General features: G+C 42.4%; 1 protein-coding gene across 1 annotated transcript in view; it reads left to right on the forward strand.

Moving 5' to 3' along the window:
- The window catches only part of slc17a7a (solute carrier family 17 member 7a), a 13,903-nt gene extending 4,353 nt beyond the window's left edge, over positions 1-9,550 (forward strand). The window contains 12 exon segments of the mRNA XM_084676755.1: positions 2,108-2,360; positions 2,612-2,730; positions 3,036-3,150; positions 3,251-3,338; positions 3,808-3,894; positions 5,038-5,180; positions 5,319-5,468; positions 5,553-5,685; positions 7,307-7,417; positions 7,941-8,068; positions 8,200-8,269; positions 9,264-9,550. Of these exon segments, the coding sequence (XP_084532881.1) occupies positions 2,108-2,360; positions 2,612-2,730; positions 3,036-3,150; positions 3,251-3,338; positions 3,808-3,894; positions 5,038-5,180; positions 5,319-5,468; positions 5,553-5,685; positions 7,307-7,417; positions 7,941-8,068; positions 8,200-8,269; positions 9,264-9,550 (1,684 nt within the window).
- The last annotated feature ends 8,385 nt before the right edge of the window (positions 9,551-17,935 follow it).

The raw sequence follows: 17,935 nt of genomic DNA on the forward strand, positions 1-17,935 counted from the left end.
TGCTTACTCATGATTTCCTACGGCTAGTTCTAATTTGTGTGAATGCATGTGTTTGATTTGTATGTGATTTCAAATGTGTGTATGTATTTATATATGAGGTTTACTTATGGAAGAGAAGGGTGAGTTAGAACAAACCGATCATGATGATTCTGCATATTTAACATATTTAACATATTTAACACCTACATAATTTGACAAGTTTGACAGACATAAATGCAGTGCATAGTGCAGTTTCCAACCTGGGTTTCATGTTGGTAAGACAGAGCTAGGACATTTTTCTAAAACTGTGAGAAATTATATTAAAAACAAACCAAAAGAAGCTTATAAAAAACAGCCATACACGATGAGAGGGTACCAGACAGATGATGAGAGAGGAGGGTGGGGGGAGGGTCAGCGATGAAAGACTGGCTATTAAGAAACAGGTAGTAGTGCTTAGATGTACAATATGTAGTTACGGTACTGTTATGACATTCTAAATGAGGCTGTTGAGTGGTGTGGGAGAATAGCACGTGACGCATTTGATAAACAGGTTTATCTCCATATGAATTTCCGGAAGTAAATAATTTCTAATCCTAATCTGTATGTTGTGACAGATTACGGGAGAGTGGGAGGAGAGCAAGTGGAGTCACGCCTGCAGCTCAGGGAGAGAGAGACGGGTGGTCGCGGGGGGGGGAGGGAGGGAGGGGGGAGGGGAGAGAGGGGAGAGAGGGGGAAGGGGGAGAGGGGGGAAGGGGGGGGGGGGAAGGGGGGGAGGGGAGAGAGGGGGGAAGGGGGAAGGGGGGAAGAATACACTGGAAGACACAGTCTCTTATCCCTTCTGCATTTACATGGTGTCTGATAAAATGATTTTCCTGCTTTCTCTTTCAACATATTACTACAGTAGATATCATTTATTTTATTTTACCAAGTGGAGAACAAAAAGTATGTGGTCTTTTCTCTTTAACTGATTGTTTTTATTCTGTGTTTGGAGGATTACACAGAATCAGTTGTTTTAACCCTAATGGGGGAGGTGAAAGATGCATGTACAGGATGGATGGATTGGATGGATGGATGGATGGATGGATGGATGGATGGATGGATGGATAGATGGATGGATGGATATATAGATAGCAATGCAAATCTTAGTTACAGGGATGCAGAATGTAAAATGCATAATTTATCTCCACCACAAATATATAAATAATTTAGTCTGTCTTGTGTTGGAGTGTGTAGAAGGAAGGGGGCTATATTAAATAAAACTAACTGACCACAGATACAGCTCTATCATAATAGCTGACAGTTGCATGGGTAAAACAAAAACGCCATACTTGGTGTCACTTTGTGTGGTGATTCTGGTTGCTGTTCCCGACACAATTCTCCTGCTCACTGAGTAACTGGATCAGCCCAGTGGAAACCATGCAGCCTACTTTCCATGTGGCGGTCTGTTCCTGTGTACACTCACATGCTTCCACACCAGAGATGACAGAAGTACACACATCCTTCACTCAACTACAAGTACAGATACTCATGTTGAAAATTACTCTGTAAAAGTTAAAGAACTGACTACACTTTTTCACTCAAGTTGTTAAAGGAAAGAAGTAGGGGCTCTGACTTATACTTAAGTAAAAAGTAGCCATTACTACTACTTGTTGCCAACTTTGTAACTATGAAATACAAGACAAAAGGTGGCCTGCCGCAGCAGTGAGGATATGGTTTTATGTGAATATACAATGTATTGTTTCAAGCCATTTGTCATAACGTTAACTAATTGGACAATTGACGCATTTACTTAACTTCTACTGATGCCCATGACGATGGGCTGTGATTGGATGATGACAGATGACAAGTGTTGTGATTGAATGATGACTGGTGACACGTGTTGTGATTGGATGATGACTGGTGTTGTGATCAACACTTATGTCATTTTAATCTGCTCTGACATCAGAATATAATGAAACATTATGTGGATGAGGATGCCTTTACCTTTTATGACATTTATGACATTGGCACAACAAATTACTCAGCCTGCACAGTTCCCCAGCCTCAACATGGCTCTACCGGCACCAGACCATGGCTCTACCCGGCACCAGACTGTCCCTCTAACTTGTTCCACTCTGTGTCCTGCAAGACTGCTGGAAAAACGGCAGCCCAATGGCGAGACTATCGAGCTGTCAGCCGAGGGTCGTCCGGAGCTGGTTGAGGAGAAAGAGCTGCCCGTGGTTGACTGTACCTGCTTCGGCCTGCCCCGTCGCTACATCATGGCCATCCTGTCTGGCCTGGGATTTTGCATCTCCTTTGGTATACGCTGTAATCTGGGCGTAGCCATTGTTAGCATGGTCAACGACCACACTGTCTTTAAAGGCAACAAGGAGGTGCTAGTGGTAAGTGTTGAATATTCTTGGTTCGGAATGCCATTCTCTGGTCATGTCAGTGAAGGCCAGTATAGATCACTCATCACCAGTAGACATTAATGTCATTCACCTCATTATGTTGCACCATTACTGTATGTTTTAAAATAATGTACAAGCTAAACATCTGGAACCTCTTAAAGTAGCCTCCTCTTAGATTCCAAACTTAAAGTTTACAAAAAGTGTAATGAGTAGATGTTGTGTGTGGTCTTGTTCCCCTGCAGGCAGCTCAGTTCAGATGGGACCCAGAGACGGTGGGGATGATACACGGCTCTTTCTTCTGGGGCTACATCGTCACACAGATTCCAGGTGGCTTCATATGTCAAAAGTTTGCTGCCAACAGGTATTTACTGATAACTTGATTTAACAAAATATACTTTGACATTTCCATCATTCTTCACTCATGGGAATCCAACCCTGGTTTTAAATCTTGGTATTTTTTTGGAATAAAATCTGTTACTATAGTCACCATCAGAGCCTAGCTGTACTGCATGTCTTCTAAAAGCATGATGTAAAGTTTAAAGCCATGCGGTACAAAAAAAACTGGATTTAATCATTTGAAACCACTTAGATGTGTTTTCACGTCTCAATCACTAAGATGAAGTTATTTTAAAATAAACGCTTGCCCGTTTTTGTGTTCTGTTTCAGAGTGTTTGGCTTTGCCATAGTGGCCACATCTACTTTGAACATGCTGATTCCATCTGCCGCCCGCTGCCACTACAGCTGTGTCATTCTAGTCAGGATATGCCAGGGCCTCGTTGAGGTACACTGTGTACAAATGAGTGTGTGTTTGTGTGTGCACACAAGCATGAAGTGTGTGTTTCTCTATTTACTGTACATCCTCCCTTAATGATGTCCTGCAGGGGGTGTCATACCCAGCATGCCATGGGATCTGGGCCAAGTGGGCTCCGCCTCTGGAGAGAAGTCGTCTGGCCACAACAGCCTTCTGTGGTGAGTTTAACATTCTCTCTTTCTAATCCCATTCTTTAAAAACAAATTTCTTAAACATAAATCAGTTAACAGTGTTTGAACTGTGTTACAGTCCAAAACACGTTTTTAAGCTTCTGAAAAACTCCTGTGAAGAAACTGTGTGGATGCTAGTTCAGATACAACAGACAAGCCTGTCTGGATGCTAGTTCAGATACAACAGACAAGTCAAGATCATTCTTCGTTTGCCTCACTTAATTGGCTGTACAGCTATCTTTATCTTTGTTAATACGCTATACAGGTATCTTTATCTTTGTTAATACTGAAAAAAGAAAAAAACCTGCTGTAACGGCCATAGGGTAGACAATGAAAGGCAACATGAACGTTTTAACTGTGACCAGATTCCGTGATCATAAGTGATCACTAGTGATCTAGTGATGGTTTTCTTTTCACACTAAGTGTTTCAGTCTGTGTCTCTGCTGTGTTGTGTCAGGTTCCTATGCAGGGGCTGTGGTGGCCATGCCTCTGGCTGGAATACTGGTGCAGTATACAGGGTGGCCATCTGTCTTCTACCTATATGGTGAGTAACAAAGCACTGATTTATTCATTGTAACTTTCCATATATTTATATACATGATAGCCTACTGGCTAGTTTGTTCTGTGAGAATTCACTATTATTAGTAGATAGTACCTACATAGTAGTCTGGGTACCAGCCGAACTTAGCCCCGCCCACAACATTTGAGGTCGGGAAGTTCGGTCTGGCATTGCTCCATTGGGGATGAACTATGCCCAGACCAGAGCTGTTCGTACCAATCAAATTGCCAGGGCGGGCTTTATACGATGATGGACAGATGATCAACATAACGTAATCAACCACGTCACCAAAGAGCGCTTGGGTTGAATTAGTTTTCAACAAACATGGCTGGAGAGCTGAGATGTGTACATTCTGCCATGAGTCTGTTTTAGAACATCAACAGCGCTTTTATTTTGAAAGAAGACTTTCGATCGAGGCGTTTGTCGATCGAAAATATGTTTTTGCCGTCCTTCCTACGGGATTCGGTAACTAAGTTGCTCTGATTGGTTGTAGGTCTATCCAATTGAGCGAAGAGGCATTTTTTTTCCGGGATCGGTTGAAACACGTCCCATAATCACAGCCCAATGGAGCCGTATCAGACTCATATTCTGAATAGAATTATGAGTGTGACATCAGGCTACCTACATAGTGGATGTATTGATAGAATATTCTTTTATCCTCATTTTGTCTTTATCCGACAAAGACATACCTTCTGGCATCTTTCTGATGTTCCCTGTCCTCTTGTATTCTCTGATCTCTATATTCCTTTCCCATCTAATGCACTTCGTTGACTGTGTGTCTTCTGCTTTACATCTCTTTATATTTCATCATGGCAACGCCTTTCCTCTGTATTATACCTTCCCCACCTTTCCCTGTATCTCTACTCCCTTTCCAAATATCTCTCTTACCTTTTCTACACTCCTTCTACATGCACCTTTCCACTTTTGACTGTTTTCATCTTCTCATCTTTTCCATCCCTTCCACTCCTTCTACCAAACCCTTTCTGTCAACCCCCCTCTTACTGTTATCACCTCCCCCCTATTTCACCTGCTTCCTTCCTACTTTCTACCCCCCTCTCTGTCCCCCTTTCTCTTTCCCCTCTCTCTGTCCCCCCCCTCTCTGTCCCCACCCCATACCTCGCCTCCCAGGCTGCGTTGGGATATTTTGGTATCTTTTCTGGCTGCTGGTGTCTTATGAGAGTCCAGCCGCACATCCCACCATCACTCCTGAGGAGAGGAAGTACATTGAAGACGCCATCGGAGAGTCTGCTGGCCTGGTGAATCCTCTCCAGGTACCCGGCTGAGTCTGGAGTCTGTCACAAACACGCACACGTACATTCCTAAAGTGTTCTTGGTGATTCAGCTAAAATGATTCTGTTTAATGTGAGGTGTAAGTGAATAAAGATAACTTGCATTCCTGCTTGTTTCAGAAATTCAAAACCCCATGGAAACATTTCTTCACCTCCATGCCGGTGTACGCCATCATTGTGGCCAACTTCTGCAGGAGCTGGACCTTCTACCTGCTCCTCATCAGCCAGCCAGCTTACTTTGAAGAAGTGTTTGGCTTTGAGATCAGCAAGGTGAAGCTATCCTAACGAGTGACCTGATACTTTATAAAGTATACCTCTCCCCTTCTGTCTCTCATCCTGTCTGCTTGTTCTCAGGTGGGGATGGTGTCAGCCCTGCCTCACCTGGTGATGACCATCATCGTGCCCATTGGGGGCCAGCTGGCAGATTACCTGAGAACTCACAACCTGATGACCACCACCAACGTCAGAAAGCTCATGAACTGTGGAGGTAGGCTGTATTGTATGTGCATCTACAGTATGTGTGTATGTATTGAGGGGAATGAGATATATCAAATAGCTTGAGTGATACCTAATAAGTTAGGTAGGGACGTGAGGAAAAGAGAATGTCCGTTCCAAACGTGCAGCAGATCCTATGGTGACAATCATGAGGCAATACTCATGCTAAACCATAGAGCTTTAGGTCACCTTTTAGTTCCATGTAGCACATGATCCTGTGTGGTTCATCCACATGGCAGCAATAGGATCAACAACTGGTGCTCTTGAGCTATTTGTTCTTTATAGCCGCCAGAACAGTGTAGACTTTAGCATCAGTAACCTTAAACATGCTATTAGGATGTTACTTAGTCAGCCTGCCTTTCTCAGTGGACCTCTGGGTGTTTCTTGAGCTTGTCTCGGGAGAATGGTTGAATAAACGTCCTGAATAACTTAGTGTGACATTGGGGAACCAAGGACAATGTTGCAGTGTCTCTGTGTAGGGTTTGACAGGCAGTATTAAAGCATCTTGTCAGCATCTTGCTTGGTGAAAAGCAGACTTGTGGCCATCTGCTGCCTTGTGGGCTTCTACGTGTCCTGCCCATCCCCTGTGGCTCAGCCGGTCTCAGGTCAGGAGGGGAGCAGAAGGGGTGCTGGTCAGACGCAGAGCCATGGAGCACCTGCTCAACATGCACCATGTGCTGCTCAGGGTAGGATAGAGCCGTGTTGGCCATGGGAAGGACGAGGGAGTGTGGACAACACACCAACACAAGAGAGCGTAGCCTTGAACCACAGGGGGATTCCTACCTAGTGACATCAGCAAGGCTAAATGTAGGAAAGCAAATTCTCCTATTCTCAACTATTGTGAACCTCAACCACTGAGGGTTGAAACCCAACTTAACCATTATAAGTGTTTTGCTAAATGTCACAGTTGTGTAATAAAACAAGCTAACCTTTCAAAGCATCGAGGCAAGGAGATTTACAGTTGAAGATGGTTTCTTTTTTTATTTTAGCAAGGGCAGAGTCATCCTTGGGCACTTTACACTATAGGCTTGTGTTTTTAATAAACAGCAGATCACATAAGATATCCTACAATCATGTGTTGTCAGAGTGCACCAAATGAACATTATGAATTACGTAAAGAACTGACATTTGAAGATTTGCATATTGAGTCCATGGAATTCCCCCCCAAATTTGGATGATCAACAAAAATTATTACTATTATTATAATTATAATATGCTGCAGCACCCCCTGACAGCATGAACTAGGGGTGCTGAGGGTGCTGCAGCACCCCCTGACAGCATGAACTAGGGGTGCTGAGGGTGCTGCAGCACCCCCTGACAGCATGAGCATTTAAATTGATATGACTGGAAATCCACCACTGTGGCAGAGCCCGGCAACATTAAGCCCCGACCCAAACCCCCTATCTACCTTACGTGACTGAAGATATTAGGTTTTATTTTTCCTACTAATATTGTTGGATCTTTTTGAGATAATTTACTGCAAAATTTAAGACATAACATTTGGGGTTTCAAGGTGCCCTAACAAACTACTGGTATTGAGGTGAACTCATGGGTAAGGTTAGGCGGAACTTCAATCATGGTACCTTGTTTCTGTTTGTCTGTTGCCATGTTAGGGTTTGGTATGGAGGCCACTCTGCTGCTGGTGGTAGGATTCTCACACACCAAAGTTGTTGCCATTTCATTCTTGGTCCTCGCTGTGGGATTTAGTGGATTTGCCATCTCAGGTAAGAAATACCTGAAAAAATAAAATATGAATGATTTTCATGATGTGCACCAATGGATACAAAATACAGTTTGTTTCAGTCAAATATTTTTTGGGGACAATCTGTAACGACAGTACGCAAGCAAAGATAAGGTGTCAATTCTAAGATTTTATACAAACTAGAATGCATCATATATTGACCCAAGGTTGTGCTTGGGACAATATTGGAATGAACATTCTATTGATATCAGAGGGTTGTACATGCTGTCTGTGTCATTTCTGCTCAGTATTAAGTTATATCCTGTATGCTTCAGCTGAGGGTTGTGGTAATTTACAGTATACAGCTACATTTTTGGGTTTGACTTTTGGTAAATAAGTAAATTCGCTTTTGCCCAAATCATAACCACCTATCATAACCACCTCACCATTGTGAGAACCTTAGCTGAGCTCCAACAAAATACCACTCACACAATTCAGACACAAACTAAATATTACCATTTCACTGTGACTCAATCATAAAGAGGGTCTTTTTTATTATCTTTTAGGTTTCAATGTCAACCACCTAGACATTGCTCCCCGCTATGCAAGCATCCTGATGGGGATCTCCAATGGAGTAGGCACTCTGTCTGGGATGGTCTGTCCTCTTATTGTTGGAGCTATGACCAAGCATAAGGTGAAGACAGAAATACTTGTAACAGGATTTGCTTGTTCAGGAGTCAGCATTGTGGATAAACTCCCTTTATTGTACATTAACTGAACAGTTTGTTCCCATCCCTAAACAACATACTTGTCTGCACTCATCAGACACGTGATGAATGGCAGTATGTGTTCCTCATTGCCAGCCTGGTTCACTATGGAGGGGTCATCTTCTATGGTATGTATTCACTCACACAAGGTCCAGAAGGGTGTCCACTCTCCTAATCCCATCTGACACCTGTTTGAAGAGAAACCAGTGGAAGCCTTTGACAGGCAATACCTGTAACCTGGTGCTGTCTCTCTCTCTCCTTTGACCTGGTGCTCTCTCTCTCTCTCTCCTCTGACCTGGTGCTCTCTCGCTCTCTCTCTCTCTCTCTCTCTCTCTCTCTCTCTCTCTCTCTCTCTCTCTCTCTCTCTCTCTCTCTCTCCTCTGACCTGGTGCTCTCTCTCTCTCTCTCTCTCTCCTCTGACCTGGTGCTCTCTCTCTCTCTCTCTCTCTCTCTCTCTCTCTCTCTCTCTCTCCTCTGACCTGGTGCTCTCTCTCTCTCTCCTCTGACCTGGTGCTCTCTCTCTCTCTCTCTCTCTCTCTCTCTCTCTCTCTCTCTCTCTCTCTCTCTCTCTCTCTCTCTCTCTCTCTCTCTCCTCTGACCTGGTGCTCTCTCTCTCTCTCTCTCTCTCCTCTGACCTGGTGCTCTCTCTCTCTCTCTCTCTCTCTCTCTCTCTCTCTCTCTCTCTCTCTCTCTCTCTCTCTCTCTCCTCTGACCTGGTGCTCTCTCTCTCTCTCTCTCCTCTGACCTGGTGCTCTCTCTCTCTCTCCTCTGACCTGGTGCTCTCTCTCTCTTTCTCTCCTCTGACCTGGTGCTCTCTCTCTCTTTCTCTCCTCTGACCTGGTGCTCTCTCTCTCTTTCTCTCCTCTGACCTGGTGCTCTCTCTCTCTCTCTTCTCTGACCTGGTGCTCTCTCTCTCTCTCCTCTGACCTGGTGCTCTCTCTCTCTCCTATCACCTGGTGCTCTCTCTCTCTCTCTCTCTCTCTCCCCTGACCTGGTGCTCTCTCTCTCTCCTCTGACCTGGCTCTCTCTCTCTCTCTCTCTCTCTCTCTCTCTCTCTCCTCTGACCTGGTGCTCTCTCTCTCTCTCTCTCTCCTCTGACCTGGTGCCGTTTCTCTCACTCAGGGATTTTTGCGTCTGGAGAGAAGCAGCCATGGGCAGATGCAGAGGACACAAGCGATGAGAAGTGTGGTATCATCAATGAGGATGAACTGGCCAATGAAACTGAAGAAATGTACCGAACAGGTGGAGGCGGTCACTACGGAGCTATGAGCCAGCCGAACACAGGACCCAACGGAGGGAGAGGTGGAGAGGGTGGGGGTGCGGGGTGGGTGACAGACTGGGAGAAGACGGAAGAGTATGTTCAGCCTCCAGATTACAACAAGGGGGAGGGCCAGAAAAACCTGACTTAAAGCGATAAACAGGAAGAAAGAAAAGTCACATTTGATTGGGAAGACATTCAGAATAAAGGGGATGAAATAAGTGAATGTGTGTGTATTTGAGTAAATGGAATGGTTAAATCTATTTATTGTGTACTGTACCAGAATCTGACCTCAATCTACCAGGGGCTCCTTCTGTTTCTGAACCCTTTATGATTGGTCAGGAATATTTTACGTAAATGTCTGTTGGAGATGTGTTGCTTGTGTATATGTACAGTACCTTTAAATTATCCAGACTCCTACTTGTTCATAATTTTGTTGTGTCATAGACTTTAAAATGACAACAAAAATTTTTTTCAGTTGATTAACAATATAAAGTATTCAGTCTTGCTCTGACATTCCAAATGAGCTGCATCCTGTTTCCTTTGATCATCGAGGCAACCCTCTAATCTCTAGAAGGATCCAGTGGTTAGGGTTAGGCTTTAACCAGTGGTTAGGGTTAGGCTGTAACCAGTGGTTACTCGAACACAGCTTCAGAGCTCATCTACAAAGGTGGACAAGCCAGATGTACAGTTTAATAAAGTACATCTAGTCAGTATTTTGCCAAATGGCACTGAATGACTCTGAGGAGAGGATCTTGTCTGATTAGACAACAGTTGGACTCATTGGCCTGAATGCCAAGAACGTTGTCTGACAAACATCTGATACTGTTAATCACCGTTAACAATTTCTACATTAATAATGAATTGCTTGGTTGAATAGAATTACCCAGAATCTGGTAGAGGCAGTCAATTCAGTAGGACTGAAGCTGTAAATGCTGCCAAAGGCTCTTCTGCAAACTGAATAAAGGGTCTTAATTCAAAATTTGTTTCGTATTTCTTATTTTATAACTTATTTTAAAATATTCTATAGCACAATACTATATATATACACAATATTATGTGAAACAAGTGAAGGGGTATAAATACTTTCCGAAGGCACTGTACTGAATACATACTGTGTGTGTGTGTGTGTGTGTGTGTGTGTACATCGTCGTTTATAAGTGCTACACTCTGAAATGAAACTCTGGTTGTAATCAGAGTTAAATGGCATTGCACTCATACATATTTTTGGTGTGTAAGTCTCCATAAGATGTTGGCACCAGTATGTGATTGTGCAAAGACAATCACACTTTACTGTAATAGAATTGGTTTCCAAAACCCTCAACTTTTATTCAATTTTAGTCAGTTACAGCATTGTATTGGTTCTGATGTTTCACACAACAATCCTGCAAATAGCGCCAAAGATAAAGTGTGCATAGTCAATAAAAATGTTTTTATTTGCCCCTATTAACTGCATTCTGTTAAGACAATATTGCCATGAAAGGAGATCTTGTGGGCTTAAGGAACCTTTCCTTTATATCTGTACCTGCCCTCCCATTAGCTCAGGAATCTTACCAAAATGACTGAAACAACATTGTCTTATGCACTATAAATATTAATTTTGCCCTGGCTATGTGTGTAATAGGTTGTATGTGCACTTGTATGTGTGTGTGTTAATATACTGCTTATTTGGATCTGTGTTAAAATTGTTTAGATTGATTGGGTAGTGTTTGATAGCTGTGCAGGTTTCAGCATGCAGCAGCAAAGCAGTTGTGTGTTTATGCTTTGCTATATCTCTGTCTATTTCTATTTGTCTCTCTCTTCCCCCTCTGCAGTCAATGCATTTAATCCCTGATTGTCAGTGATGTATGAGTTGGTTGGTCAGAGGTTAGAGATTGTGAGCATGTGTGTGGTTATGTGTGTGATTATGTGTGTGATTATGTGTGTGAATATGTGTGTGAATATGTGTGTGAATATGTGGGTGTGTGTGCGTTTGATAGTATGTGTGTTAGTTGGGTGCAGGTGCAGAAATGCTAAGCAATGAGCACGGTGCAACGATTAGTCTGGGAGCACATGCAGTAATCTCTACATCCTCTCTCTCTCTCTCTCTCTCTCAAACACACACACACACTAATAACACACATACCACTATCCCAAAAAGTAGGTTTCCAATATGGGCCCGTTGATCAGGGGAATAGCCATCTATATGTGTCTATGTAAAAAACAATTTTGACTGTTTGCTGTACAATTTCATGAAAAAAAGGTGAATGTCCTGATATTGAATGAATATGTACAATAACCTTTTGTGCACTGAAACATGTTCCATTGTATCCCAGTTTGTGAGATGTGTAAACAGAAACATCAACTTATCTTCCATATAAAGTTTTGCTTTTAAATATAAATTAAACCAGACAAAGGTATTTGTGACATGAAAACTAAGAGAATGCTTTCATATAGGCTAAGGCTCAGAGTAAGCTAGGGTTTACGCTTGACGTCTAAGTTAGAGTTAGCTAAGGTTTATGCTTGACGTCTAAGTTAGAGTTAGCTAGGGTTTACGCTTGACGTCTAAGTTAGAGTTAGCTAGGGTTTACGCTTGACGTCTAAGGCAATTTTGAGCAACCACTCAACACCAGGATATAGTTTACTCATGTGGTATTGGTGTTGTTATTCCAATTTTTGTCTTAGTTTACCACAATCCTGTGTTACATTTTCCTGCTCTTCTGCCTTTGTCTTGATGAATTATTCAATCACCTAAGGGTGGACCAAAATATAATAAAAACTATATATATATATATATATAGTTTTTAATTACATGTATAACATATGTATATGTGTATATGTGGACAATTCTTGTGTAAAATAAAATTATGGAAAATGTGCACATACATTTTTTGTTAGTACTATTATCAATACATATATACCAGTTGGTTGTTATGGCCTAATCTTCATGACTCTGACTTCGATGTATCCTTATCAAAGGAGCCTGACTGCAGAATGGTGTTATGATATTCAAAATACAGTAGCCATCACACGACCAATGGCAGAAAGAATGATCAATAGATTTTTTATGTATTACACTTTCATATATGGAATTCAACTCTCTTACTTTGTCTCTCTCTCTACCATCCTCTCGCTGCCATGACAGATGGATGCGGGATTAACAGTGATTTTAGGCAAAGATTAGAGAGGAGAGCAGATGCACTCAGAGGGAGAGAGTGAAACGTCACAAATGCAGGAGGAGTAAACACAGAGAGAGGTCATAGGAGGAGGAGGCGCTCCTGGTGGGAGACCCTAGTCTGCATGATTATCGACTTCAGGGTTAGGTTAGGGTGGTGATGTTGACCTAGAAATCAAGACCAACAACATGACAATTCCATATTTCATTTTTTTTTTTTTTTTTACAGTTTCAATATTTTAACAATTATTTTCATTAAATATTTGTATAGCCCAGGGAGGTCTGCTGTGGCCCAGGGAGGTTTGTGTTTTGCATGCCTGACCACGGCCACACTGGGTAGGGAGGGTTAGGGTTAGGGAGGGTTAGAGTTAGGGAGGGTTAGAGTTAGGGAGGGTTAGGGTTAGAGTTAGGGAGGGTTAGAGTTAGGGAGGGTTAGAGTTAGGGAGGGTTAGAGTTAGGGAGGGTTAGGGTTAGAGTTAGGGAGGGTTAGAGTTAGGGAGGGTTAGGGTTAGAGTTAGGGAGGGTTAGAGTTAGGGAGGGTTAGAGTTAGGGAGGGTTAGGGTTAGAGTTAGGGAGGGTTAGAGTTAGGGAGGGTTAGGGTTAGGGTTAGGGAGGGTTAGAGTTAGGGAGGGTTAGAGTTAGGGAGGGTTAGGGTTAGAGTTAGGGAGGGTTAGAGTTAGGGAGGGTTAGAGTTAGGGAGGGTTAGAGTTAGGGAGGGTTAGGGTTAGAGTTAGGGAGGGTTAGAGTTAGGGAGGGTTAGGGTTAGAGTTAGGGAGGGTTAGAGTTAGGGAGGGTTAGAGTTAGGGAGGGTTAGGGTTAGAGTTAGGGAGGGTTAGAGTTAGGGAGGGTTAAGCCCAATTTATACTTAGGTCGCAGACACTTTTGAAAAGGTCGCCGACAGAAATGATGTCACGGTCTACACTTTTAACCGTCACTTGGAAGTGTCGCCTACCAGGAGAAATTTCTACTGGCGCTGAAGTCTTCACATAGTGAAAAATTAAAATTAAGTTTCTCCGATCGATCAACTAGACTACAAAGCGTTAACAATGTAACCATAACTATGAATGTAACGGTAAAATGAACGCGAACCTTGAGCACAGGCGACTGTTTGCTGAAGTATAAATTCAGCAGCCTGAGCGACACTTCGTCGGGCAACCATTTCAAAAGTGTTGGCGACCTAAGTATAAATTAAGCTTTAGAGTTAGGGAGAGTTAGAGTTAGGGAGGGTTAGAGTTATTGAGGGTGAGGGTTAGGGAGGGTTAGAGTTAGGGAGGGTTAGAGTTAGGGAGGGTGAGGGTTAGGGAGGGTTAGAGTTAGGGAGGGTTAGAGTTAGGGAGGGTTAGAGTTAGAGTTAGGGAGGGTTACAATTAGAGTTAGGGAGGGTTAGAGTTAGAGTTAGGGAGGGTTAGAGTTAAAGTTAGGGAGGGTTAAAGTTAGGGAGGGTTAGAGTTAGGGAGGATTATGGAGGGTTAGAGTTAGAGAGGATTATTGAGGGTTAGAGTTGTGGAGAGTTATGGAGGGTTGTGGAGGGTTATGGAGGGTTAGAGAGGGTTATGGAGGGTTAGAGTCAGAGAGGGTTAGGGAGGGTTAGAGTTAGGGAGGGTTAGAGTTAGGGAGGGTTATGGAGGGTTATGGAGGGTTATGGAGGGTTATGGAGGGTTATGGAGGGTTATGGAGGGTTAGGTTTATGAAAGTGTCTCAACCCATTGCTGGGTTGGAGTTGCATGGGCACAAGTACAACGTGTTAGTATGTAATTATGTATTGTTCCACAGGAGATCAAAAGAAATTGTAAGTAGCTGCTAAAATGGAGGATTGAAGGTCTCTAAGGTAGGTTTTTCAGGTAAATATGTTCCACCCCATTCATTCTCAGGTAAGTAGTCATGATTCTAGGTGTTAGATGTATATCTTTTTATGTGTGTGTGTTCTTTTCCCAGGAATCCAACCTCTCACTGAGAATGCAATTGACAGCGTGTCATCAATTCGCTCCACCCGGTAAGTTTTTTTCAACATTTATTACAGTAAAAAAAGTTATTTGGAGTTGGGATTAACCATATGACAGGGCAACAAGATCACTAAACACAAATATAAGAAAATATAGATCACAGTATTATTATTATTACCACAGAAAACATATATATATATATATATATATATCTTCATATATATAAGAACCTGAACATATCGACATCCCAATATCCGTAAAGTCTACCGACACTCTCCAGGGGGAGTCTGTACCCTCCAATACTAGGTTACTGTATGTCGAGAAGATGTGTTGGATTTTAATACTTCTCGTTCAAACCCAATGGGTCAATAGTTTTCAGTAAGTGTATCCATGTCCTGCCTCAGAGTTGGTCCAATCTCTGTAGCTCTCTAGTCCTTCGATCCTCATATTAAAAACCCGATGTGCTCTAAAATGTTTCTATAAAACTGTATCCTTATTCCCTCTCCTGACCTGATATTTGTGCTGTTTAAAAAGGATCTCCATGGAGTTTTTTGTTTCCCTTATGTACAGCTTTGGCACCTCAAACACCTGATGGCATAGACTGTATTGTTGGTCTTGAAGTCTATTTTATTTCTTATTGGTACCTCTCCCTGAATATCTATTCCCTATATAGACATCGTGGTTGAAGTGATTGTTAGAGTTACGGAGGGTTAGAGTTACGGAGGGTAGGGAGGGGAGAGACATCGTCCATGATGGCGAGTCTGCACAACATACATCATCCACTACCACCTTCACTGAGTCCAGGCTGACCCCCAGGACAGAGCCTGCCTGTCTGGCCAGCTTGTCTAACCTATTAGAATCCACTGGTTTCATGCCACTGCACAAACCATGACACAGTGACTACTGACAGAACATGACACAGTGACTACTGACAGAACACGGTCAGTAACTATCCTGCACACCTCACAGAACCGTCTTCTGCTGGGTCAGCTGTATTGGGTTCAGGTGGGTTAGACCTGAGTCGACCTGGCCTCCTGCTGTGTGTAATTAATATTGAAAACTCTTTAGGCTCTTCAGAATTCAGAACCTTAGACAGGTCACTTAGTATCACGTCTGTACCATCTGACAATTCCTTTAGTTTCTCAAAGTTTTGCTTTATTGCAGTTCCATCTAGTGGTTAAAACATGCCATCTCTGGTTTACAATCAAGACAATCAAATTCTATGGCCCTTAGCAATACAGATGAAGTGGCCAACTACTTGTGCTATTACCAGCCAATCAGAAACACCCCCAGTTTCAGGATTTTAGTAGCCAAAGGTTGGCAGGTAGCCTATGGTATATGGAATGCAGAGTTAGTCCAAATTAAATAAATAGATAAATAAATAGATAAATACATACATAAATATGGCTATGAAATCAATTCTGAAATTAAAAAAAGATGGCAATAATTATATAAATATAGCATTATATAATTATATAGCTGAATCCATTTACCAACACCAATAAATAAATACATGTATTGATTTCAAAATGACGTTTTTGTAAAGACAACATTTATTTATTTCATGGGACTTTTATTTCCTAATGCCACATTTTTTTTTTGAGACTTTCAAAAAAAATATTTCCACATATATTTCCACACCACATTTATTTCCACACCACATTTATTTCTGTGCTGTATTTATTTCCGATCTCACATGCAAACGAGAGGGGCGTGGTGTGCCAATTTCAGCTAGTGCTAGCTATGTGTATTAGAGCTATAGTGTTGCTGCGGCACAAACCTGAACAGCCAAACCCGTTTTGTCATTGAGGGTGCTTTCACACCTGACATGTTTGGTCCGTTTCAATCGGACCATGGTCCGTTTTCTCTGAAAGTTCGGTTCGTTTGGAGAGGTGAGAACACGCATTCGACCATGGGTTAGGGTTAGAATTAGTGGCATGGCCGGGAATCGAACCGGTGACCTTCTGATTACTAGCCCGATGCCCTAACCTCTCAGCCACCTGACGCCTACATAAATTAATAATTAATACATTTAATAAAATTTAATAAAAAAAAAAAAACATTTGTCTAAATAAATAATAAATAAATGGTGTCTTTACAAAAACGTCATTTTGAAATAAATAAATGTAGGGCCTATTTATTTATTGATGTCGGTAAACGGATTCAGCTTTATTAACTACTTACTAACCAAGTTACCAGTTTGATATTTCCCGGCATGACCGAACGGTCGAGCTTAGTAAGTAGTTTATTATATGGCATTTTTATCTTCTTTTCATTTTGTAAACGAAAATAAATGGTACCTCTAGGCCAGAGAATGTCTAATATAGAGAGAACTGCCACTCTCAGGAAAGTTCCGGGTTCTGAACTGGTTGAAATTCCATGTGAGGGCGCTAACGAGCGAGTGCAGAATGAATGGAGGTCTATGGACGGGTACCCCTCAAAATCCACTTTTCTCAGGATATAATTTTTTGTCCAGTAATTTGAATTCTGAATTCGAAAGGGGAGGCTAAAAAAATACACAATGCCGGGTTTTAGATTTTTTGAAAGTCGCCTTTCTGTTCTAAAAAGCTTTAGAAAATGTCATTGACGTCATACACATCCTACGACCAGAGCTACTGCTTGACGGCAAGCTCTGGTCACTTACTTTTTCTCTCAGGGCAACACAGCTGACAGGTCAGGCTCTCCCTGTCAATACACATGCTTGAAAGAGTTTTGGCTTGCTAATGTTGTTGCTAATGTTGCTAATGCTCCGACATTCTGATTCTGCTTCGGATGCCATCAAGCGGGAGCTCTGGTCGTATCAGTCCTTTACTAACCAATCAGCATTCAGTAGCAGAATGCTAGCGTTTTATGGGCAACAATGACTCACCATGTAAGAAATCAAAAGGACATAAGTACTCGTTCATTCAATTTTCGACCTATAATCCATGTTGAACATGCACAAACTACAATCAAATCGGAGATTTTTCAACGACAATCAGGCGAAAGAGACAAATTTAGCCGTTTAGCTCCATAGACTCCCATTCAACATGCACTCGCTCGCGATCACCCCCAGTGGAACTGTGGTGGAACTGCAGCCAAATTCGGTACAATGGGGTTTAATAGGGAGTGGCAAGGCTCTCCTTAAACAGGCTCTGTCTAGGCTAATTGTAGCTAGCTCTCAAGTCTTATCACGCTGTGTTTCATGTGTTGCCTAGCAACTCATTACTTTTGATAGAAAGCGGACAACATGGTTCTGCTAAAAGGGCTTTAATTTCAACACAAAAGAGTCTAGTCTTCATCCTCACTTTCGATGACAAATCTTTTCAGCATCATCTGGATAGTAAAACTCAGCAGCTGACTCGTCGCTCATTTTGAAGATGACGTCAGAGGGCAATACGGAGCAGTACTGACCGCTAAGGAGGGCAATATACGTCTGGCATGACTCCCCATTAACCAA

Source organism: Hypomesus nipponensis, chromosome 17 (assembly GCF_054491055.1).
Source record: "Hypomesus nipponensis isolate SF chromosome 17, ASM5449105v1, whole genome shotgun sequence".
NCBI lineage: Eukaryota > Metazoa > Chordata > Actinopteri > Osmeriformes > Osmeridae > Hypomesus > Hypomesus nipponensis.